The sequence below is a fragment of the Kryptolebias marmoratus genome, linkage group LG15, assembly GCF_001649575.2.
Source record: "Kryptolebias marmoratus isolate JLee-2015 linkage group LG15, ASM164957v2, whole genome shotgun sequence".
NCBI lineage: Eukaryota > Metazoa > Chordata > Actinopteri > Cyprinodontiformes > Rivulidae > Kryptolebias > Kryptolebias marmoratus.
The window spans coordinates 24,768,611-24,792,464 of NC_051444.1; the positions used below are offsets into that span (position 1 = coordinate 24,768,611).

The window sequence follows — 23,854 nt, forward strand, 5'->3', positions numbered from 1 at the left end:
TTTGAACGGTTTGTTTGTTGTACTGACACTTATGCCATATTACCTAGCCCTCCATGATGAAAGGACAACAGAAACAAGGTCTGAGAAGCAGGAATTTCTGCACGTTGGCCACACATATCGTTTCTTGTATATTCTGTAGTTATTTTTATTTCAACTTTGTTACTTTTTATATTTAATTACATCTCAACGTGAAGGCAGACAAACCAAGAAAAAAAACACAGATTGATTTAAAACTGATACAATTAAACTGAAAATGATACTAAATATTTTCAGCCTAGAAAAGATTCAAATCTTGACATGCAGTCGGCTCATTTCAGCACAAGACGAGCTCTGTAAATGCCCAGGAATCCTGCGGTGGACACACTTTATCGTTAAAAATCTCTGAAGAGACAGAATACTCCTTTATCTTTTTGCTCGTGAGCGGATACTTTGTGTTTAAGCGGCACAAAAGCTGCGCTGTAAAGAGATAAACTCTGGCGTAGCTGCTTAATAATGGTGTCTTTGATCACGATAACTTGGCGCTACACTATCTTGACCGTTGTAATGAAAATGTGCTCAAAAGATCGCATTTTCTTTTTTTTCTCCTTTCAACACAAATCAGTTTCAACACTGCACATCAAAAAGTCTGAGTTGCCCATGAGTGGTAGAGAGGAATAAAACATTTACAAAGCAAAGAGAACTTGAAATATACAATACAGCTGCCTTGGCTGAGAGTCAAAACTAATTTGCGGACTTCGGTTCAAAGCAACATCGTATAGCTGGCTCAACTTTGTTGCCCTTATGAATTCTCATGTTATTTCCCCCAGATGTTTCTTCACATCTCACCTCTTCAAAGTTGCCCTCCATGGGTTTGTACGCCAGCAGCAGGACAGACCTCATCAGGTCTCCCACCAGGATGAAATCTCCTTTGGTCTTCAGGTAAAGGGCCATGATGTTGTTGTAGTGGTTACACTCGGTCCTCAGCTCCTTCTCAGCCGTCCACTCATACAAGCGCACCTGAAAACAACGTGTGCCGTTACTTCTTGTTATGCTAGCTGCCAAACGCGAGATGACCTGAAAGGAGCTTGTGGTGTGTTCGTTAAACCGAACTGACATCTTACATCCACAACTGCCTTCACGCTTGTTTTTGCTGTTTCTCAGCAAGTGTGAGGTGTTGATTAACTATCCACCATCTGCCAGCCCATAAATGAACAGTAAATGGCTAATTAGACCCACCATCTCACACCATGCGCTGTCAGACATTTTGTAAAAATGTTAAAAAAAAAAAAAAAAGGCAGAGGTGTACAGCTCTGACTTAAGTGTTATTCAATTGATGGCAGAGTGATGAAGAATCACAAACATGGACGTTCGAATGATGAGTTGTTGTAATTTTATCAAATTCTGCATCTTCGACAAATTGTTTTTTGCCCGTCTTAGAAATCGGCTGCGACCGCAGTAGATATAACATATTCACTACAGCAGGGGTGTCGAACTCCCGGCCTCAAGGGCTCCGCCGTCCTGGGAGTTTTAGGTTTTTCTGCTCCAACACACCTGATTCAAATGGTTTCATTACCTCCTCACCGAGCCATCATGTTCTCCAGCAGCACGTCCACAAGTCATCCATTTAAAGCAGGTGTTTTAAAGCAGGAACACGTCTAAAACACGCAGGAGAGCGGCCCCCGAGGAACGGAGTTTGACACCTGTGTACTACAGTATCAAACCCATAAAAAGGAACAACTTAACTGGAATTAAAGCAATAAGAACGGGTCGTTTAGTTGACTTTCAGAAGGGAACGTTGTTAGATTACATGTCTATGCTGACTTCAATTAAGCAGGTTGTTTTACTTTTGTAAATGTCAAAAATTCTTGGGAAAAAATAACATCTTTGAGTTATTATGACAAAGTTAATTAAATCCTAAGCCTCATAATAAAAAATATATAGTCATTTATTGCCAATCTGCTGAAGCAGTAACCAGAAATAAAAGCTCAACAATATACAACAAATTCAAAGTAATTTTTTATTTGAAGTTTTCAGCGAAGGTTAAATATAAAATAAGAAACCAATGCAGTGGAAAGTGAACCACTTAGATAAGCTACAGAAATCTGAACTCCTGGCTATTTGATTCACGATATCTCCTGATAACGCCGCCTTTTCCCGCTTTTAATCCCTTAAATCTATCTTTAAGTCGGTGTGGATGAGCGTGATATTTCAGAGCAGCGAGGAAAGGCTTCTTTCACACCGGATGTCAGGTGATTTCACACTTCTCCACGTGAGACAGATCTATTTAGATATGAAACTATAAATTGAATGAGACGGCGCTTTTCATACTGGATGGATCACATGCTTCTTAAAAACATTTAAACAAACAAAAAAAAAAAACAGTTATTTGTTGGCTGACTTGTGTGAGAAAGACTGAATTAAGGTGGAGTGGCCATGGAAAATATTAAGAAACGATAAACTGTTCAGGGTCCTGAGCTTTAACATATTCTTCTGGGTACATTAAAGTTCAGCATCCAAAAAGGAGATGAGAAATAGTTCCCATGTAGAAAAACAAAAACTTTGCAAATGAACAGCCTGACTGGTTTCAGGAAAAAATTTTGGCAGATTTGGTGGCGCATGAGGAGACGAAAGAAGCAGAAATCAGACAGACTGGTTTCCATATTAGGGCCAGATGGTAAATTCTGATTTTGGATGCAATTGTTAAAAAAGAAGCACCACACTGAGTCTGTTTTCCAAGCCTGGATGAAGAGCTTGAGTTAAAAACACAATCAAACCATTCAATCCCATTTATCCCCCATGCAACACGTTTCAAATAATGTTCAAATACTATTAGAACAATTTAGTAGGAAAATTAAAGGCCTAGCATTCCTTGCTGCCTTCCATGACAGAGTTTTAAACTAAAGTCAGCTTATGGTGAGAAGAGACGGAGTTACGGATGTTTTGGTGAAACTGTGTAAATGATGTTATGCACGATTTCAGGTGATACTGCGAGATGTGTTAGCGCTCAGAGTATGTGCTGACGATGACCCTCAGCCACTACCACATTAAACTTCAGCTCAACAGCTGAAAATCTGACTAAGGTACAGCCAATTAGCTGGGGCAGCCATCTTGAATTAAGTTGACTCCAAAAGCTTTTGAGTTGTAGATCGACACCCCATATTTACTGTCAGAGTTTTTGTTTTTAAATCCCACGGTTCTCAAGATATTCTGTCAATAGACACACATGGTTAAGATCAGCTGTTAATGTCAAGGTTTTAAGCCAAGGTGTTGCGTGTTGTCTAGTGCTCGGGATGTGTTGGTGGTGATGCACAGCTACTACCACACCGAATCTTAGCTCCATATTTGTAAAACTGACTGAGTTATTCTATTATAGTATATTTATTATATTAATTTTTGTGTTTTTAAGGTCAGCTGGCTGTGGCGGCCATCCTGAATCAAGTTGACTTCGAAAGTTATTCAGTTGTAGATGTACATCCAGGCATTACTTTGAGCATTTCACCAAAATCTATGCAGTGGTTCATGAAATATTTTGCTGACAGAATTGCCCCAAAAAGTTAATGGCAAAGTTTTAAAAACAGATTTTACTCAGAGTGGAAGATGGGGATGACTCCCAGCTACTACCACACCAAATCTTAGCTCTATATGTGTAAAACGGACTGAGTTATATTCATTTTTTGTGTTTTTTAAGGTCCGGTGGCTGTGGCGGCCATCCTGAATTAGGTTGACCTCAAAAGCTAATCAGTCGTAAATGTACATCCACTGATACTTCCTGACAGTTTCAGTACAATCTATCCAGTGGTTCATGAGATATTTGGCTAACACAACAGACAAACAAACAAGCACACACATGGGAAAAAATGTCATTAACCCTTTGACTTCGGCAGCAGGCAATAAATATATAAAGAGCTTCCTATGCCCCCTGAAAACACCATCTAGAACCACTTACTGTGCTATTTATGCTGGCCAGTAGTTTGCCGTTGAACTCCACCATAGAATAGACGGCTCCTTTCACCTCTTTCTCAGCCACAGTTTGCAGCTTACCTACAGGAAATATGCAGTCAGGGTTCAGTCAACGTTCGAAGTGCTACACGTGCAATGTTGAGTTAAATTAGCATCTACAAGATCCTTGTGAGAAAACAGAGCGAGAGCGAGAGAGCGAGAGAGAGAGAGAGAGAGAGAGAGAGAGAGAGAGAGAGAGATGTGGGATAAATAGAAATGAAGATGGTGCTGCATCGAGAATAAAAGTGGGGGGAAAATGAAGAGCTGGAGTGGGATAAATGAAATGCAAGCAACGCATTTTGAGAGGGACAGTGTGTTAAAGAAAAGGAGTGGAATCAGTACCGGTGAGAGGGGGAACGTTTGATGAGAAGTGATAAGAAAATGATGAAGTGAGGGGGAGGGGAGGGGAGGGGGGAGACAAGAGCTTTGGCAGGACGACATGTCCGTGCTTAAAATACGAGAGAGTGCGGTGAGGTGAAAACGAAACTGGGTGAAGGAGAAAGAGAACAAAACAAAAACGAGCTGGGTGAGAAAGAAGCGTGATACGGTCGTGGAGCAAAACAGAAAGCCCAGCTGGGGCAGAGTGTGAAGGAAATGGAGAAAGCTACTGACCGTCAGTGTAATGGAAGACAATAATTCGTCCCTGCTTGGGCTCTGCCTCTTCTGGGTACACCATGGCGGTGCCAACGATGAAATACACAGATGGGTCTTTACCCAGACGACATGACACAATGCTGAGGGCATACTCGCTGGGAAGGAACTGATGAGCATGAAGAACTGACAGAAACACAGAAGTGTTAGAGAAATAGACTGCGAAAGCAACAAAACATGTCTCTACGATGCTATTTAGGCTGGGTATTAATGCTTCAAAGATGCTACAATCAGGCAGGTAACACATTCAGAACTAATCAATATTAAGCAAAAATAATTGCAAAAAATGATTTTGGTCATAATCCTGCAGTCCTATTCAGGGGTGGTGTTGGCTCCATGACACAGTCATATAACAGTCTGGGTCCTTGGCCACATTGTAGGACTCCATTGTAGGACCTGCCTCAACAAGGCTAAGATGAAACAAGGCTACGGTTCACACTGCACAGGAAAATGGGCACAAATAAAAGCGGTCAAACTGTTTACAGAACTGAAACAAATCATATGACAGCCTGCCTTTGCTTCCTCATCTACATACAAAATGTACAGCAAACATGAGTATCGATGACAGCTTTCAACGGGGCTCCTATGTAGTTTAAATTTTGACATTCCATATTTTTGCTATGACAGTCTTAAATACGTCACAATATTAGACTAGACCATGGTTCTCAACTGGGAATGAGTGGAACGCTACCTCCGGGTCGAGAATGAATCTCTGCCTCACGTGGAAGAGTTCAAGTATCTGGGGGTCTTGCTCATGAGGGATGGTAGGATGGAGGGGGGGATGTATTAATGGATCGGTGCCTCGTCAGCAGTAATGAGGGCGTTGCTTCGATCAGTCGTGGTGAAGAAAGAGATGAGTCGAAAGGCAAAACTCTAAATTTACTGGTCCATCTACGTTCCAACCCTCACCTATAATCATGAGGTTTGGATCATGACCGAAAGAGCGAGATCCTGGATACAAGCGGCTGAAAGGAGCTTCCTTCATAGGGTGGCCGGGCTCAGCCTTAGAGATAAGGTGAGGAGCTCCATCATCTGGGGGAACTTGGAGTAGAGCTGCTGCTCCTTCTCATTGAAAGGAGCCAGCTGAGGTGGTCCGGGCGTCTGATTAGGATGCTTCCAGGACGCCTCCTGTTGGAGGTTTTTCAGGCATGTCCCGTTGGTAAGAGACCTCAGGGCAGACCCAGAACTCCTTGGAGAGATTATGTATCCTCTCTGGCCTGGGAACACCTTGGGATCCTTCAGGAGGAGCTGGAGTCTCTCGCTGGGGAAGGGATATATGTTGTTTTTTGTCTCTTGGACCTGTTGCCTCTGAGACCCGACCACGGATAAGTGGTAGAGATGGATGGATTGATGAATGAACAATTTTAGATTAGAAATAATTAAAAAAAACTAACTAAAACTTAAAGTGCAATATTTCCCTCTATTTACTGACTGGTACAAAAATCCAAATTGTAAAAAATGACAGAGCAGTTCTGAAGCAGAATAAAAAAAAAATGCAGTCGTCACCGTTCTCTTTCTAAGGTGGCTAACTTAAGGCTGAACCTGAAGCCATAAAATAACCTCAGGAACAGGTTAGCCTGTCTAAACTTTTTTACCTAAGCAAAATATTGATGGTTGGCAGCAATATGCCAATTTTTTTTTGAGACAAAGGGGAAAAGATCCCCTTCTATCAATATTTAGTTCCACACCTAATGAAGCAAACGGTGTTATATAGGCAGATATATTATTTATCAATCTCCATCACTCTGCTTAACCTCTTCCACCTGTAGAGAAACTGTGCACTAGTTTTTATGCTGCTTTTCTAATTAAGCCGAGCGGAGGTAGCAGTACACCCACCGTATCAGTGTGAGATGTTATCTGCTGGTGCATTAATGAAGTCTTGTCAGCTGTGAACACAATGTGCTAAAACAGTCCCCCTTATTTACATATTGCTAACATGTGACTAACCCTAATTTGTGTGGGTGTAGTAATGACTGGAATTTTAAGAGTAAAGCTTGGCACACTAAAATCTGCATTGCAAAACAGAATGGAGCAAAAAAAATAATAACAAAATAAAAGCCACTATCACAATGCTTCGCCCATGAAGACAACCTGCAGGACGCCAAACGTGTTCATTCATACGGCGACTCCGTGGGCACTTTAGACTCTGGGAATTAACGACACGCTTTAAAAAGCATTGTTAAAAAATTCACAAAGCGCGAGAAGTACCTTGAAGGTTAAATAATGAAACAGGATGTGGAATTAAATTCAAAACGGTGATTGTATGACACAGATAAATCCAAATTTGGTTGATTAAAGTGATCGGGGAATTTATCTCCAGATCACAATATTATGCCAAGCCTGAGACCATTTTACCACCAGAAGCTTCATATGAAAGTAGTAGCTGTTTGACTTCAAATGGAAGTGAACATTTGAAGCCGTCTCACCTTCAAAGGTGTGTTGATCCACGACTAGCAGACTGTGAACCTCCACCTCCTCACCAAAGGAGGTCTCATGTGGAGAAGTGCTGCTGGGGAACAGCTTGCTGGAGCTCACGCTGCTGGAGAGCGCCTGCAAATTTATGAGATAGAACACAAAGAGAAGGGAGGACAAAGACCAACATAGTTCAGGGAAAGAAAAAGGAGAGAAAAAAAAGGCAAGATAATTCAAATCTCTATTTCTGTATGAGCAGTGGGAACATCACAGCCAGCACCATCTGCAGCAGCAGATGTGCAGCATTTAAAAATCAGGTAAACATCATTCTGGTCATCACACACAAGAGGCTCGGCGGCAGTAAACACAAACACAAATAGAAGCCGCGCACGTGTCTCTCTGCGACACCTATGGAGCCGAGTTGAACAGACGACACACGCGGCGTTTGTAAACCTGACAAAATGGACCTTTTGAATCTCTCTCCAAGTGACCTGATTGCTTGTGCTGCTCGCAGTCGGGCGACCGAAGCCTCATTGTCTTTACTGTCAAAAACTCAAAACAAGAGATAATGAGGTTTCACTGTAATTTGATTAAACTCGAACAGCAGCTACATTTAGCCTAATTAGGCACAAACACTTGGAGATGCTGCTGGAGCATAAAGAAATGGTGCTGTCTGTCTTTATTTATCGGGAGCTGCCTGGAAACCTTGTTTCTGTAAATGAGCAGACACGTGTGGATAGATTTCTCACTCTGTATTCATGTCGTGCAGCGCCGTCATGAAAACAAGGACATTTTTGCAGAATGTTGATTACCGCAACGTATTCCACACAAGTAAGATATAAGAGGGCATTCACAGGTAGCATATTACTCATTTTTGAAACGATACTTGCCTATAAATGACATACATATGTCGCAGTTGACTGCTGACGTCCACACAGCCATACCGACACGTTTTTCCACATAATTACAAAAATAATCAAGCATATCCAATTAAAAACTTAAGAAATTATGTCTTAGTTGACTTATATAAAATGTTACAAGTGTGCCTTTTCACTGAGTAAAACACCAAAACCGTGAGGCACAGCATGGCATTACTTTAATAGTTTGATGCTATTTTAATAGGCTTGGAGCGATCCTGTCTCTGGCACCAATTTGTCAATAAGTACTCATCTTCCTGACAAAGTTAAATGCCATTTTAAAGCAATCATTTGCTGTTACTGAGCCTGCCGCACAATCAAGCATCCCTGCTTATAATTAAGGGCATGACCTTCATTATGGAGTGCTGCCCAAAGAATATTATTGTGGTGCTGCATGGGTTTCAGCGTTGGAGTAATAAAAATAAAACTCGAAGACTTTTATTGATAAACTTAAAAGAAAAGAAAAGAAAAGAAAGCCGCTGAGATGACAGTCAAAAGTCAATCTGGAAATTTTATTCCGGGCAGAGCTGCTTTGATGTCAATGAAAACATTTATCTTCCTGACACTTTTTTCAGTCTAATATTATAAATAATCTCATTCAGCATACTTGATTATATCCAAGTGGGGGGTGGGGGTCCTGGGGTGCTTATTAAGGCTCAGTTATAGTTGCGCTTTGTAGCGTCGTGCAGTGCGCGGTACGCTACGTAACCAGTGGAAATGTGGTAAAAAAGAGAGCAGACGGCTGTCACACACCAAACATGGCTGCACGTATCCAGGAGGAAGAGCTGTTGTGTTCCTGGCAGTGATACAGAGAGGAAGTTCAAACTTAAAGCATTCAGTTTGACTTTCATTAATTTATCTGCTTCAAATGAAATGTTGAGTTCATAAATGATATTATAAGGATAGTTAGCTGTACTGTATTATTAGTTGTAATTCGACCAATATTTCTTCCCTCTGTGATCTATAAACACTCCTTTTTATTGGCAGCAGTAATCTCCTTCTGTGAGTTTTGAACCGTTTGATTATCTTTGTGATCTCTCAGAGGGATCATATAAATGCTGATACAGGCGAACCAGCTCTGCTAGAGCAGCAAAATCGAATGAATGGAGCGCGGTCTGCGCCAAACTACAAAAATTGGGGGGGGGGNGGGGGGGCACATGACTGCGTCGCTGTTGGTGCGCGCATCCTAGCGCGGTGTTCAAAACGTCAAGTATAAACCCAGCTTCATCCAAGCGCAGCGGTGAGTTACGGTACCTGAGTGCTGGCACTGGGTCGTACGGCAGAGGTGGTGCCACTCACATCCTGAATCTCCACCCTGTTGGACAAAACCCCAAAACACTGGGAAACCTCCTGGTAACAGATCCGTCTGATTGGTTGTCAAAGTGAGTGGGGGGAGGAAGAAAAACAGGAGAAAAAGAAAACAGAATTACAATCATTAGAGATGTGGAAAAAAAATGAACTAGGCTACATGTTGGAAAACAATAAAAACGAAAGGAATAGCTCACTGCAAATATGAAAAACAGGTAACATATTTGCAGAGAATAGATGTGTTTATTGTCAAATAAATAGAAATAAATATGCTGACCTCGGAGACTCATAGAGTGGAACTGTGCGGATGTGGAGCTTCTGGATTTCATCAATGGTTCCAATAGTCAGGGTGCTGTTGTTGGCCAGAGCCAGACTAAAAAAAAAAATAAAAAAAAATAAAAAGAAGCAGCATTAATACTTAAACTAGATGGGAAAATTCCCCCCCGCCTGACAAGTAAAATAGAGGGATTGTACATTTTTCTGCAGTCAGTGGAGATAAATCTGACACAGCTGTGAGCTCAAAAGGTTACGACAGAAAACAGTGAGGCGTTCAAATGAAAGGCTTGAAAACACAGAGAAAGATCGCCATGAAAATACAATCTGAAACAAAATTTTGGCGACAGACCTGTCGGGGTAGCCCTCGGAGTTGAGCGGGCACATGTAATTGACCTCCTTGAGGTTGACGTTGGAAAACACCAGCTTGTGGTTGGAGGAGTAGATGACAGTGGGTCGGTCGGAGCAGGCGAAGACGTTCGACGTGGAGAGGGATCTGAAGGTCCTCAGCACGGTGGGCTGCGTGCCCAGGGTGACCTTCTTGCGCTCGCTGAGGGCACCTGGGAACGGGGGAACAAGGTCGAGGCTCATATTTAATCCTTCTTTGAAGAGTGCACGCACCAGTTATTGCTCGGATCTGTGGAGTAATTTGCAATAATGTTCGTCCTTGTGTGCTCGGTAAAACCCCCCCGAGCTTTGTGAAAGAAAAAGAAAAAGCATCTGCATTTTCCACGTTTCCTTGTTCAGTTGTTTTTTTTTGGTTCTTTTAGATTTCAGTGCAGCCTGCAGTTTAACCACAAGCTCAGTCGTTTCATGTCCTCGTATCCCGTCTCCTCTAACATACACTGCGCGGACGTGATCCTGTGATCTGAACAAACCAAAGTTAACAAGTGCATTTATACGCACACTCGTAGTCTTTGCGAGCGCCGCTCTGGTTTTGTTCAGTTCAGTGCCAGTAGTTTACAGGAGAAGTGATCTGATTAAACTCACATGCTCGTGTGTATTCTCCGTGTCTGTTGTTTGTGACTGTCTGCACACTAAAAAAACAGCTTCAAGTCTTAATTATTAATATTTTGTAAAAGTTCCAAACCTTTTCATGTGAAAAGTTGCAGCTTTTCTTCGAGTTAAATGACTCTCCATGAATTTTACTCAGCTTTACGGCTGGATGGTGAATTTGGGCTGATGGTTTGACAAAACATGCAGGTGGACGATGTCATTTTGATCTTTGTGGAAACTGTTTTGGTCATTAATCACTAATGACAATAAGATGCTTGTATAATGGATTGCTTTTTAACACCTGACTGCGCTTCACTTTTAAGTCTCATCACTTGTGAATGTCCTGACGAAGAAAGGAAGATTGATGCAACTTATCTTGTAATTACTCAACAAATAAACAACAAAAACAGAGACCTAAGCAGCAGATATTAAAAGGACAAATCTATGCATTTATTCAACATTAAATCAACCGTAGTCAGTTTTAATGAACACTGATAATTAGGTACATTTACCCACCTCAATATTAACTCACGTTCTAAAAAGCTCTGTAAACAGTTTCATGTCTCCTGTTTTATAATGTACCACTGACATGCAATCGGCTGGGTAAGTCGACTAGATGATTTCATTTCTGTGACATCACCCAGCCCATTTCTAAGGCTTTCGGAGAGCCTTCGCTGCCAACGTGAAAAGACGGATTTGAAATTATTCGGCAGGCGTGCACCATCTATTAAAAAATAATAATAATAAAGACAAAAAAAACCCTAAAGTGGGATATAATTAGGGTGATGCTGCAATCTGAATGAAAACTGAAGCCACTTTTGGAAGCTCCTGCAAGGCTTCCGCTGGCGCTGTTTTAACTGTCACATCTGATTATCAATATAAATAAACGTGTCTCTAAAATCTGCATGCTGTGTGGAAATCGACGCATAAAAATATAATGTAGAAATGAGCAAATAAAGCCACGCTGCGAGCAGCAAACAGCACAGTTAATGAGTAGCTGCCTGCATTAATTATTACATGTAGGAGTGACAAACACAAAATTGGACTTGCATTAGCCAATAATAGTAAATAATTAATTCTTCTTCAGCTGTTACCTAATTCATAATTGACCTGTGTTTTTCCTAATATGTTCGATGCAACAAGAGCTCTCTGCGAGGAAGACGTTTTATCTCCCTAACACAAATAAAACAGCTCCAGTTTGATATGAAAACTGTATATTTGGGTCCGTTTTGGAAGGCTGGCTTTATGGAAGACTTAAGGCTTCTTTCCATAAAATCACAGTCTTTATTTCTTTCACAAACTAGTTAAATGACAGCGGATCGATACCAGCTTGTGAGGGAGTTTCTATAGCCTGAGGGACTCTCCACCGTTACACCTAAAGCATCATGCCGGCGGTCATATCATTCTACACGAAACAGGTCAATGTGCTCCAAATGGAGGCACCGATCAGCCGGAAAGGTCTGAGCAGCTGACGTCTAACGGCCGTGGTCGTGGCGGCGGCGGTGAGAGGGAACCTACCGGTCTGCAGGTCCAGACCGAAGTAGAAGAGAGCTCCATCTCCGAGGGCACACAGCAGGTAGTAGCTGCCTTCAAAGGTGGTCATTAGGATGGAGCGAGGGATGATTTCTGAGGACACACACACACACACAGGTCATTTATTTTTCCTGCACTTTGAAGTTAACGGGTTTCACAGCAACAGTGATAAACCCCGCAAAAAACTGACTTTTTGATAAACATTTCTGTGCTGCAGGATTAAAAGCAAACAACAAAAAAAATCTCTCTTATTTTCGGTTCCAAAGGCTTTTGTTTCTCTAACTGCAGGCTTGTTCCATCAGTACAGTGTTCTGCAGAAAGCAGTGGTGTTATATAAAAAAAAAAAAGATTAATTTTTCAACTGAAATCAGAAACACAATCAATGGTGAAAAAATGAACACATCTCGAGGCGAGTGAAGCCGCAGGGGGGGGGGGGGAGTCTCTGCTTCCAGTGATAGAACTAAAATGTCAATAATTTGAATAGCTTATAAAGTTTTAATTTAAAGTTTTTCTGCTTGAGTTCTGCACTCAAATTGGTGGGATTTTTTTTTCCACCCCCAAGAAAAAGAGAACCCACTTTAAAAAGTTTCAGCATTAAACAGCTGTCAATCAAACGCAAGAACTTCACCAATGTGGAAAAGTTTCAGGAGACATTCTTCATGGATAAATCCTTCTAATTGGAAGCATAAATCCTACCTGAGTCAGATCACCGTGACGGTAACTTCTTCCCTACTTCTTCTCATAAGGACTCATTATAAGTGTTTAAATGGTACACTAAAAGCATAGCAGATAGCTCAAGTGCTCATCAGGTACATGCTAAAAAATATTAAGCACGAGAGGTCATTTTTAATTAGAGCACATGCTTCGGATTTATTTATTACGCTTTTAAAAAGGTGCAGTTCCACCATCTGTACCCTCCAAGTGTAGCAAAGTCGACCAGAGTTCACAAAATAAAAAGCTGCAACTTGGTTTTATGAGCAATATCAAAAACTTTTTCTTTTTTTTTTTTTTTTAAATACCAAATAGCTGCCTGGGCAGAAGTACTTTTAAGCCAGAAGCAGATGAAGTTAATGAGCGAGACACAAGAAATTTAATATCCCAGATAAAACCTACGCGGGAAGTTCATTTATAATCTTTATGGGTGCAACATTTTAGTTTTTTGGCAGATCTGAGCAAACAGTTTTCCCCCGTTCTAAAATAACTGTTCTGCTGGCTCTGGGCTCATGTTTACCAAGCACATATGTACACACAAAAAAATAAAAAAGATTTGGATTTCTAATTCTTAGCAAAAGGTCAAAACGAGTGAACTACACTGAACCAAAAATATAAATGCAACACTTTTGTTTTTGCTCCCATTTCTTAGGAGCTGAACTCAAAGACTTCCTCCTATGTGCACAATAGTTCCTGTCAATATCCAGCATCTTCGCATAGCCATTAAAGAGGAGTGGGCCAACATTCCACAACAGGCCACAATCAACAACCTGATCAGCTCTGCTGCGCTGCGTGAGGCAAACGCTGGTCACGCCAGATACAGTAAAAGTAAACGGCCTTTTATTGAGGCCAGCCTGAGGCACAGCTGTGCAATAATCATGCCGTCCAATCAGCATCTTGGTGTGCAACACCTGTGAGGTGGATGGATTATCTCGACAGAGGAGGAGTGCTCGCTAAAACAGAGTTACACAAATTTGTGAACATTATTTGAAAGGAAAAACGCGTATTGTGCACTTAGAAAAAGTCTTAGATCTTTGAGCTCAGCTCATGAAAAAAGGGAGCAAAAACAAAAGTGTTGCGTTTAGATTTTTCTTCAGTATACCTTTCTTCGTGGACAACTTCAGAGCAGAGGAGAACCAAGCCTCTCTTCAGGAGTGGGGTTCCAGAGCCCAAACTGTGCGTGGAAGTGAGCCCAATTATATTTACTTTGTATTGCTCAACCTCCCAAACAATGTCCGGCTCTTCTTTTTGCCAGTCAGGTGACATTCCACATGTCTACAAGTCTACAGCCAGGAATCAGCATGCCTAGGCCCTGCTAGAACCAGACCTTTGCAGCTCTCCTCTACAGATGCTCATACGGAGGTGGCTTTCAAGATTTTTTTTTCAGCTTGGGCCGGCTGAGCCTCGGGAAGCCTAAGGGTCGACCATGAGGCGCTCAACGACAAGCTCCCTCCCAGGCCCGGCTCCAAGACGGAGCCCTGGTTTTCTTTATCTGTCTTCCGTGATCCTCCCCCTATCGAAGTCTGATCCCTCCTGAGACCAATTTGCCATGAGAAACCCTACTAGGCACTGATGCCCCAGGCAACACCGTCCCCGGGATCACGGGGGTACTCAAACGCCTCCACCACGTTCAGGTGGCGATCCTGAGGAGGAGCTCATTTAATAGTTCCCTGACGATAACGCTGCATTAGTGAAATAATCACTGATAGTTTATGTTTAAGTTTCAGCAAAACTCTGAAGCACAAATACAAAAAAAAATGTTATATTGTTAAATTTGGTTCAAATTTCAGATGTTTTTAAGCTTTTTTTTTCCTCCTTTCTTTCCTTTTGCACACATCCAGAAACGCAGACATGCTCAACGAGGCAACAGAAACGAGGTTTTGCTCCATTTGACTCGACGTGCTGCCCATCTCCCCCCCCCCGCCCGTTCCCTGTCGGTGAATTCCAGCCTCACCTCCGCCCAGCATTTCCTTGTGCAGCGGGGTGAAGCAGGGCAGTTTGAGGACACGCGCCGAGATGTCAGTCCACAGGCCCACGGCGCAGAGCTGCGACTCGCCTCCGCCCTCCCCCAGAGGCGTGATGTCCAAGCAGGCCACCTCGTGCTCCATCTCGGTGGTGCTGAGGAGGAAGAGTTGACAGAAAAAAAACACATCAGCAACCCTCCCCTCGAGTCGTGCGGAGCGTAAACTTTTCGGACTGAAATAGCTCGCGAGATAATTGTGTTAGTGGCACAGAGCAGCAGTTCAAATTGATTTCTAATCTCATGAGCTCTGCCAATTAATAAATGTTAAAACAGATGTTGAGTCAAGCAGTGAGATCACACTACCAAGTTATTAGAGGACTATTAATATCCCCAAAAACTATGGTGGGATTTTGTCTTCGTGATTTCCATAACAACTCCTCTTCAGTGTGAGAACGCATGTCTTTTTGCAAAACTGTAGGTGTTACGTTGATAAGAATACCATTTATTTAATTTTATCACTTACTAGACAAACTTTACAGTTGGGACAGATAATTTGAATTCTGATTTGCTTCAAACAAACTGGTTTGAAATGTTTAATATACTGGGAAACAGACTGGACAGAGTCGCTGTATTAAAACTACAACTACAGCTTTTAAAAAGGAGCATTTTCTCATTTTTACGTGTTGTTTATAAAACCAGGCTTGTGTAGCTTTTAACAGGTACTAACTAATGCCACCCAAACAGTATTTCAGAGCTCTGATGAGCCATTTTGCTCAGTTTCTTTCCTTCGCTTCATTATTTAGAAACATTTAAAGATGCAAACAAAGGCTGCGCTCCGAGCGGCCCCTGTGGCCCAGTTACGAGCTGCGTGTCTCTCACTCACAGAGACAATAAACATCTTTGTGCATTCCCTTTTACTTGCAATAGGTGCCCAAAGACGACATGAAAGCTAACATTTCTGCTTGATCGTAAAGGTGCGCCCAGGCTGGTGCACCTCGATGCTGCTCCAGGTTAAATACGGCGAGCCCGAGGGTCTTGTAGCAGGCCTTCAGGCTGAGGCGCAATACAAACCTATTATTATTCAAAATGCATCAAAATAAAAAGGTAAGCCAAGGCAGACTAATAACATTTAAAAAGCTACGAATCTCAGAGAGACACTGGAAAGATTGCAGCCGCTTTAACTTTTGTACAGCTGTTCTGTTGAGCTAATTTGCATAATTCATTTGTTAGATGCTCCATGGCTGCTGCGCCACATTAACTATATAATTACCTAACAAGCGGTTTCATTTTCAGACAAATTTCTACTCTTCAAATAATAAAATGTTTAGCCAGCTAAGTGGTTTTACCTGTGCAGTTATTATACTTAAAAAATAAACCCGTGGGGATGGGGTCAAACATTTCGTTTTGCTTCTAAAGTCTCATTTATTAGCAAGTTGACTCGGTCTCATCGTTCCTGCAGAAAGCGAACAGGATTTCCTCACATGCTGTGTACTTTTTGGAGCAGTTACGTGCTGAAGCCAGAGGAGAAGATTCGATTTTTAAAAGTTCAAATGTACAATTTTCTGAAATAAATACAGATGAGTTTTAAACTTCAACAAGAGGCTCTGGTACTGACAACATATTCCTGCCACATTCCCCTGACTCCGCAGGCCTGGACCCCTGAATACAACGAGAGAAACGGCCTGCCCTGTGAAAACTGAGCACTACTGACTGTCCTCGTGTTTGGGGAGAAAAGCTGAGACTGAACTGAGCATGTTAAAATGATCAGAACAAAATCTAAACTTGGCAAAACATTAGCTAAAGGATAAACTTGTCAAAACAGTAGCTAAAAGCTAAACTTGACAAGCATTAGCTAAAAGTTAAACTTGGCAAAACAGTAGCTAAAAGCTAAACTTGGCAAAACAATAGCTAAAGGTTAAACTTGGCAAAATATTATATAAAAGCTAAAGGCTAAACTTGGCCAAACAGCTAAAAGCTAAACATGTCAAAACAGTAGCTAAAAGCTAAACTTGACAAGCATTAGCTAAAAGCTCAACTTGTCAAACAGTAGCTAAAGGCTAAACCTGTCAAAACAGCTAAAAGCTCAACTTGTCAAAATAGTAGCTAAAGGCAAAACTTGGCAAACAGTAGCTAAAGGCTAAACTTGGCAAAACATTAGCTAAAAGCTAAAGTTAGCAAACAGTAGCTAAAGGCTAAACTTGTCAAAACAGCTAAAAGCTCAACTTGGCAAACAGTAGCCAAAAGCTAAACTTGGCAAACAGTAGCTAAAGGCTAAACTTGTCAAAAAAGCTAAAAGCTCAACTTGTCAAAACAGTAGCTAAAGGCAAAACTTGGCAAAACAGTAGCTAAAAGCTAAACTTGACAAGCACTAACTAAAAGCTAAACTTTGCAAAACAATAGCTAAAGGCTAAACTTAGCAAAACATTAGCTAAAGGCTAAACTTGGCAAAATATTACATAAAAGCTAAAGGCTAAACTTGGCCAAACAGCTAAAAGCTAAACTTGGCAAACAGTAGCTAAAGGCTAAACTTGTCAAAACAGCTAAAAGCTCAACTTGTCAAAAACAGTAGCTAAAGGCTAAACTTGGCAAACATTAGCTAAAAGCTAAACTTGGCAAAACATTAGCTACAAGCTAAACTTGGCAAAACATTAGCTACAAGCTAAAATGAAGCACTCATACTGAGGTAGATTTTAAAAAGCAAAGTTTTTTAAGGATTTGAAGAGTTATTTCATTTCAATGAGGGGAAAAAAATGTAAACCAAGTTAAAAAATTTTAAAAGTATTAAAGTTACAATAATCAAACGTCAAAGCCTTAATATCCTGAAAGAGATGAAAGTTTTAAAACCAGAATGGTTAAAACAGCTAAAAGCATGCTGAAGTAGTTAGAGTCCAAAAAAAAGATACAGAAGAAACTATAAACAGGAAAACAATGCTGACTCAGCAAGTAGACAACCTAGTGTCTACCTAAGTAGTCCTACCTGATCTGTTTGAGCTCGCCGGCTAAGATCTGCAGGTAGTACAGGGCCCGGCCCACGGCGAGCACCACCTGCGTGTGGTTGCAGGCAGCCACGCTGATGTTCTTCCACTGCGGCTCCTTCCACTCGCTCACCAGCGCCTTGCTGTCCTGGAGCACCAGGCGCACAGAGCCTGATGTGATCTGAAAGGACAGAGTTTTATCTTTAGACAAACGGCTGCATTTCCTGGAGAAAAAGGCAAAAACTCATAAGGAGACACAGTTTAACTATTTTAAATTTATTTAGACGGTTTAGTTTTTGACATAACTGCAAATGTAACTTTTTGTAAAGATTTTTTTCAAAAACTCTGATTTTTTTTTTATAGATTTGTTTATTTTAAAAAATTAATCATAAAAAATGAGCTTTTAATTAAATCCACTCCAGTGATTAAGGCTGTCGCATCCAGCAGATGATGCTTAAAAACAACAAGGTGAAGCTCTGCAAGTTTTGTTGAGCAAACAGAAACTCAATGTTCAAAAAAAGATTAAAAAATATAACGTTGAATAACAGCCCAAGGTAAAAGAAAGCCTTCACTGACATTCTGTTTACTAAAAACTTGTACAAGTTCTCACTATTAATGAACAATTTAGACCTGTAACCATTAAAAGACTACAGCCGGTACAAAGAAGAGTCAAAAATACAAAGAGAGCTGTTGAGCTTTTAGGGGGAGGAAGAGAAAAAAATGCGAATAAAGTGCTGGTGTAATGAGATGTGAAACTAGCATATTTTCATTGCAGGATCCTTAATAGAATCTTTGAAATCAATTGCAGACGGCAGGAAACTAAATGGCTCAATTTCTAAGGTTTGTTTTGGTTCGCAGCGAGCTAAGAGTCAGAGGAAGGAGTGACTGCAGGTTCTGTGAATGTTAAAGGGCCTTTTCTTTATATTAGAACACACCGACAGCTTTTATCAGAAGTGTTTGATCATTTTTAAACCAAACTCTTGGACTCTGTGAGTGACTTTACTACAGTGGTGCTTTTAGCATGAAGCCATTATCTCCAGGCTAACGTGCTAAAAACAAACAAAAAAAAAAAAACGCTAAACAGGCTGTTTTAAATGCTAAATATGCAATTTAACACGTACAACTTTTTATTTTCTTCTCAATTTTTTTAATTAGCACTAAGCATTAAGTATGGCTGACTTTGCTGATGTTAGGTACCAAAACAATTTTGGGCACAATTGGAACTTCTGTCCAGAGGGGGGGGGGGTAGTAATCCTCCAACCTCTGGAACAGTTAAAGCAGCGACTTTGAACATCTGGACCAAATCTCACGGCTTTATGTTTCTTTAAAACCGCAAATATATCTAATTAGGAATCATTTCAAGGTATTGTGAGGAAACAAAAAGGAAAGTGAGGGGAAAACAAAAAAGACCACAAATGATTATATCTCACATTTAGCATATTGTTAATTCCTATTGAGATTTCAATCTAAACCTAAGTGGTAAACAGTTAATTTGATTGAGAGATGATCTTTATGGCCGATTGTTCATTCAGTTCCACTTCCACTTGTCTTTTTGCTTTTCTGATTCCCCCCTGAGGGGAGGCATTTTCTGGCGCTCTGCATTGTTTACCCCCCCCTGCGTTTTTAGATTTTAGCCGTGACGTACCGAGTAGGTCGGCACAGTCGACTTGCTCTAACTCATTTACTAGAATGAGCTGCATACAGTTTTTTTTTTTTTTACTGCGAGGTTAATTAAAAAGAGCAGAGCCCAGGCGCACAGTGTATGTGCAAGATGATGGGCCAAAATAATGAGCCACAACTGGGCTAAAGGCTGCAAAAGGCTGCAAAGTCAGGCATTAACTCTTATTGGGTTTGGCACTAGAAGCAATACTTTTACGATACATGCAGTCCTATAAATCATTGTTTATATAATAATACCACCATGTGCACAGCTTCTAATGTAAATATACTGCACTGCAAAAGGAAGAAAATTGGCTCATCGCTCTGAAAATTTCTAAAATATACAGTTTGTACTTAATTTATTCCAACCTTTATCTACCACAGTACATTGCTTTAATTGCTCGCCACCAAAAAGAAGAAGGCACATTATGTTTTTGCCTGTGTCTGTGTGCATGTGTGTTTCCAAAACATCTAATGAAACCTGCAGGAAGTAATCACTGGATGTACATCTACAACTGATTCACTTCTGGAGTCAACCCAATTCAAGAAGGCTGACACAACCAATCTTCCAAAACACAAAAATTCCTATAACTCAGTCAATTTTACAGATCCTGACCTAAAATCCGATGCGGTGCTAGCTGAGACTGATCCCCAGCACATATTTTGAACGCTAACAGACTGTGCACACACCGTGCTGCCTTTTAGTATTTGGAGTCAACACTGTCAGCCTGTTAGCAAAAACATCTCTTGATCAAATTAATAGATTTTAATGAAACTTTCAGGAAATAATCATTGAATACATTTCTACAGTCAACTACCCTTTGGACCCTGCGTCATTTAATATGGCTGCCACAGCCAACTGACCTTACAAAATAGAAAACCAGCTAAAATTCAGTCACTTTTACAGATGTTGTGCTACAGTGTGGCGTGGTTGCAGCTGAAAGTCATTCACAACTACTCATTGCAAAAGATCTTTGCCTAAAACTTTTGCATTAACTGTTAGTCAGACCTGTTTATTAACATATCTCATAAGTCAGAGGTCCCACGGACCAGTACCGGGCAGTAGGTCATTTGGTACCGGGCTGCAGAGAAAGAATAATTAAATTACAGTATTTCCGTTTTGTTTTTGTTTTGTTAATTTTCAGAGTTTGAAGGACATTTATTTTGAAAACTGACCAGATTATCTCCACTCCATCCGTCTATAACTCCCTCTTGATGCGTGTCAGGACGCTTATCTAGGTCATGTGATCCGTTACCGCTAAAAACAAACCCACAAGCAGCAAAATGAGTAAAAAACAAACGTCTCTGGAAGCCCTTAGATGGGACGGTCTGGTTACTGAGAAACAGGCTCAGGGCTCCACTGATTCAGCGTTACGGTGAGTTGGATTCTTTGTGCACTTTATGTTTGTGGTGTCTCTTATTTTGAAGGGCGTGTTTAAACACAGAGAACATCAAGGGGAGGAGAGGCTGTTATTCATGTTGATGACGCAGCTAACAAAGCTGCGAGGAAACGTTGGATTTACTTTTATTATGTTTTAAAAAATACCCCTGTTTTCATGCCGGTGGTATCTTTTTATTTTGTTGTATTTATCTGCCACACCTTTAAAGGCCGGTCCGATAATGAACCGGTCCGTGGAGCTAAGAAGGTCGGGGACTGCTGTCAAAAGCCACCAAATGGATTTTAAGGAAACCCTTAGAAAGTAAAGATTGGATGTACATCTACAAATGATTTAACGTTGGCAGTTAATCCAATTCAACATGGGCACAAGAGCTAATCAACACAAATATGTCTATAACCAAAAAAAAAAAAAAAAAATTCAGATACTGAGTTAAAATTTGATGTGGTAAGATTTGACCAAAATGACTCCAATCAAAGGGACTCTGCCTCGAAAGGCTTTTAATGTTTTAAATGATAACTGAGGGACGAATTTAAAGTTTCTAACTCTTCACTAAGCCGTTTTAATGAAAGTATAAAAATATTATGAACCTCTAATATACTAACTCAGTATGAGCTCACAAAGCAAGAGTGGAGTAAAAGCCTTGAGATATGAAAAAAAAATATATATATATCTTCCCCCAGAGTAAATAATGAATTTTCATTGAGATACAAGACATTTTTTCGCAATAAAATATGAGCAGGGTTGTCATAACAACCTAAAGATTAATGGTTAAGGTCTAACTTTTGGCAGAATTCCCAGCAGGTCTTATCTTCATTTCAAAAAGGCAGAAGACGGAAACTTGAATTTAAATGAAGTACAATATCCATCACATGCGAGCGTAAAGTACACGGAGTCTTTTCGCGTCCTTCATAATCAGGATTGCCCCTCTCAATCATTTATGACTCTGCTTCAGCAGAATTCTTCTTATGAAATAGCAAAAAGGCGAAAATGAAATTTTTATTTTCCTGATTAATCTGGAATTTTTGAAATTAGAGGACTTTCTCGCTTGTGTAAACCCTTCAAGTCGGACAGTTTTTAAAACATTAGACAAAACTGGTGCCAGACTGTGAAATGCGCTGCTGATGTGCTTTTCACAAATAAAGTGTTGTGTGTGTGTACAAACTTGAATAAGCTGCTGATGTGCGACGTTTCCGCAGTAAAATGTTTGCTGGTTGTCCACAAAGCCCGGCAGCTCAGTTTCCTCAACCTCCTCGCCGCTCAGCATCAACACTCTGAGGGAGACAAACACACGCTCAGAGATAGGCGAAATCAGAACGCACTCCGTACTTATCTGGCACGCTGCGCAGCAAACGCTCACCGTGTCTGACCCACGAAGGACAGTACCAGCATATCATCCGTCTCCCTGCCGGCCTCGGAGCGAAGCGGCCACAAACCTGGAGGGGAATTCGAAAACTCAAGAGGTACAGAAGCAAGTTTCTTTTTTTCTGCGCCGCTGTAACAGAAACACCGAAAGCAGCCAGGAGCAAGTTTTTAACCATTCCATCTGTTGAATGCAAACATGCTGGAAGATAAACAGGTTGCGGATTTTTCTCAGAGAGCCATTGATTGGCTGAGTGAATAATTGCCCCTCATCAAAAGGCCGGGGGCAGGAGCCAGCAGCTGAGACTTTTAGGGCTGAGAGTGTCAATAAACAGCTGAGGCTGAACAAGTGCGAGCAGACCTTTTAGTGGCCCGTGCGTCTTGTTTAAGCATCAGACAAATCCTTCGAGGGGAACTTAATTTTGCGGGATTAGGAGGTCGTTAAAACCCGATGGCATTTCTCGACATGCCTGTTTAATGCAGCATACACCGGAGAGCTCTTTGGTTTGCTAAATGAAAACAAATGTCGCCAAACCTAACACTGGCAATCTTCCTGGCATTTTGAAAAGTAACAAGCCAGGACCTATGACACGAGCGCCATCTGCTCGCGATCACGTTTGGCGAGCCTGGATGAGCAGCAGCTGGCCGCGTTGGCTGGTGAGGCGAAGCAGATGTGCAGGTTGAAGTGGCTCGGCTGTGAAGTCAGCCGAGTATTAAGGGCTAGATAAAGTTGGGACTTGAGAGGAAGTCGTCAGAGGAGACACGGATACGCGCGCGCGAAGAACACACAAACCTTTGATTCCTGGTAGGTCGATGCTGGCGTGCTCGTGAATCCCGATGCCGTTCCGGATGATCCGAAGCGAGCCTTCTTTGAATGCACCTGAGCACGTCACCAGCTGAATTCCACAAAGACGGACAAGGACATGGAGTGAGACACAAGATCATTTTTTATTTCAGAGCTGGCTGCGTCGGACAGCTGTCACTGATGCTTCTACTCTTAAATTTTCTGATAATGACTTGTTTGTCCTATTACCTTTAGCTTAAAAGACACACACAACCAGAGTTTTATACTGTCAAAAAAGCCATCGTTGACATTTGAAATAAAAAAGACTGAATCCTACAGTCTTTAATTGCTGAAGATTGAGCTGTAATTACAGACAATTAAACTCATTGATGTTAGCAAAAAGGAAAAGTAATGGGGCAAATCATGAGCAATCAGACTCTCCTCCACTAGGTTAGTTGAAATGAATTAGAGGAATCAGACTAAATATTTTCCCAATGCTTTCAATTATTAAGGCCTCAAAAATACAAATTGTCCAGTGCAATGTCATCAACAATATAGTAACAGATCAACTGCAGAAATTGATGACGTTGCTCATGTCTGTGTGTGTGTGCGTATATTTATTTGCCTGTCTGTTGGCAAAATATCACATGAACCACTGGGACGGATTTAGATAAAACTCTCAGAAACATCTACAACTGATTAATTTTTGGAGTCAACTCAATTTAAAGATGGTCGGCACAGCTGATCGCCTTAAACCAACACAAAAATGGTTATACCTCAGCCGACTTTACAGACGTAGAGCTATAATGTGGTGTGGTAGTAGCTGAGAGTCACTTCCAACACGTACTCTGGGCAATAACAGATCCCACAAGATCTTTGCATAATCGCTACGCGTAATGTTGATTTGACCAAAACGGCTGCAACTAAAGGCGTCG

General features: G+C 41.1%; 1 protein-coding gene across 1 annotated transcript in view; it reads right to left on the reverse strand.

The window, feature by feature from the left end:
- Nucleotides 1-23,854, reverse strand: part of ddb1 (damage-specific DNA binding protein 1) — a 58,621-nt gene that overhangs the window by 14,245 nt on the left and 20,522 nt on the right. Inside the window, exons 10-22 of the mRNA XM_017414249.3 lie at nucleotides 22,929-23,031; nucleotides 22,134-22,209; nucleotides 21,939-22,047; nucleotides 17,720-17,898; nucleotides 14,734-14,897; nucleotides 12,054-12,161; nucleotides 9,892-10,099; nucleotides 9,544-9,639; nucleotides 9,213-9,324; nucleotides 7,056-7,179; nucleotides 4,591-4,755; nucleotides 3,926-4,020; nucleotides 826-996 (exon numbers count right to left, since the gene is read on the reverse strand). Coding sequence (XP_017269738.1) covers nucleotides 826-996; nucleotides 3,926-4,020; nucleotides 4,591-4,755; nucleotides 7,056-7,179; nucleotides 9,213-9,324; nucleotides 9,544-9,639; nucleotides 9,892-10,099; nucleotides 12,054-12,161; nucleotides 14,734-14,897; nucleotides 17,720-17,898; nucleotides 21,939-22,047; nucleotides 22,134-22,209; nucleotides 22,929-23,031 — 1,710 coding nt within the window. The remainder of the gene's footprint in view (nucleotides 1-825; nucleotides 997-3,925; nucleotides 4,021-4,590; nucleotides 4,756-7,055; nucleotides 7,180-9,212; nucleotides 9,325-9,543; nucleotides 9,640-9,891; nucleotides 10,100-12,053; nucleotides 12,162-14,733; nucleotides 14,898-17,719; nucleotides 17,899-21,938; nucleotides 22,048-22,133; nucleotides 22,210-22,928; nucleotides 23,032-23,854) is intronic.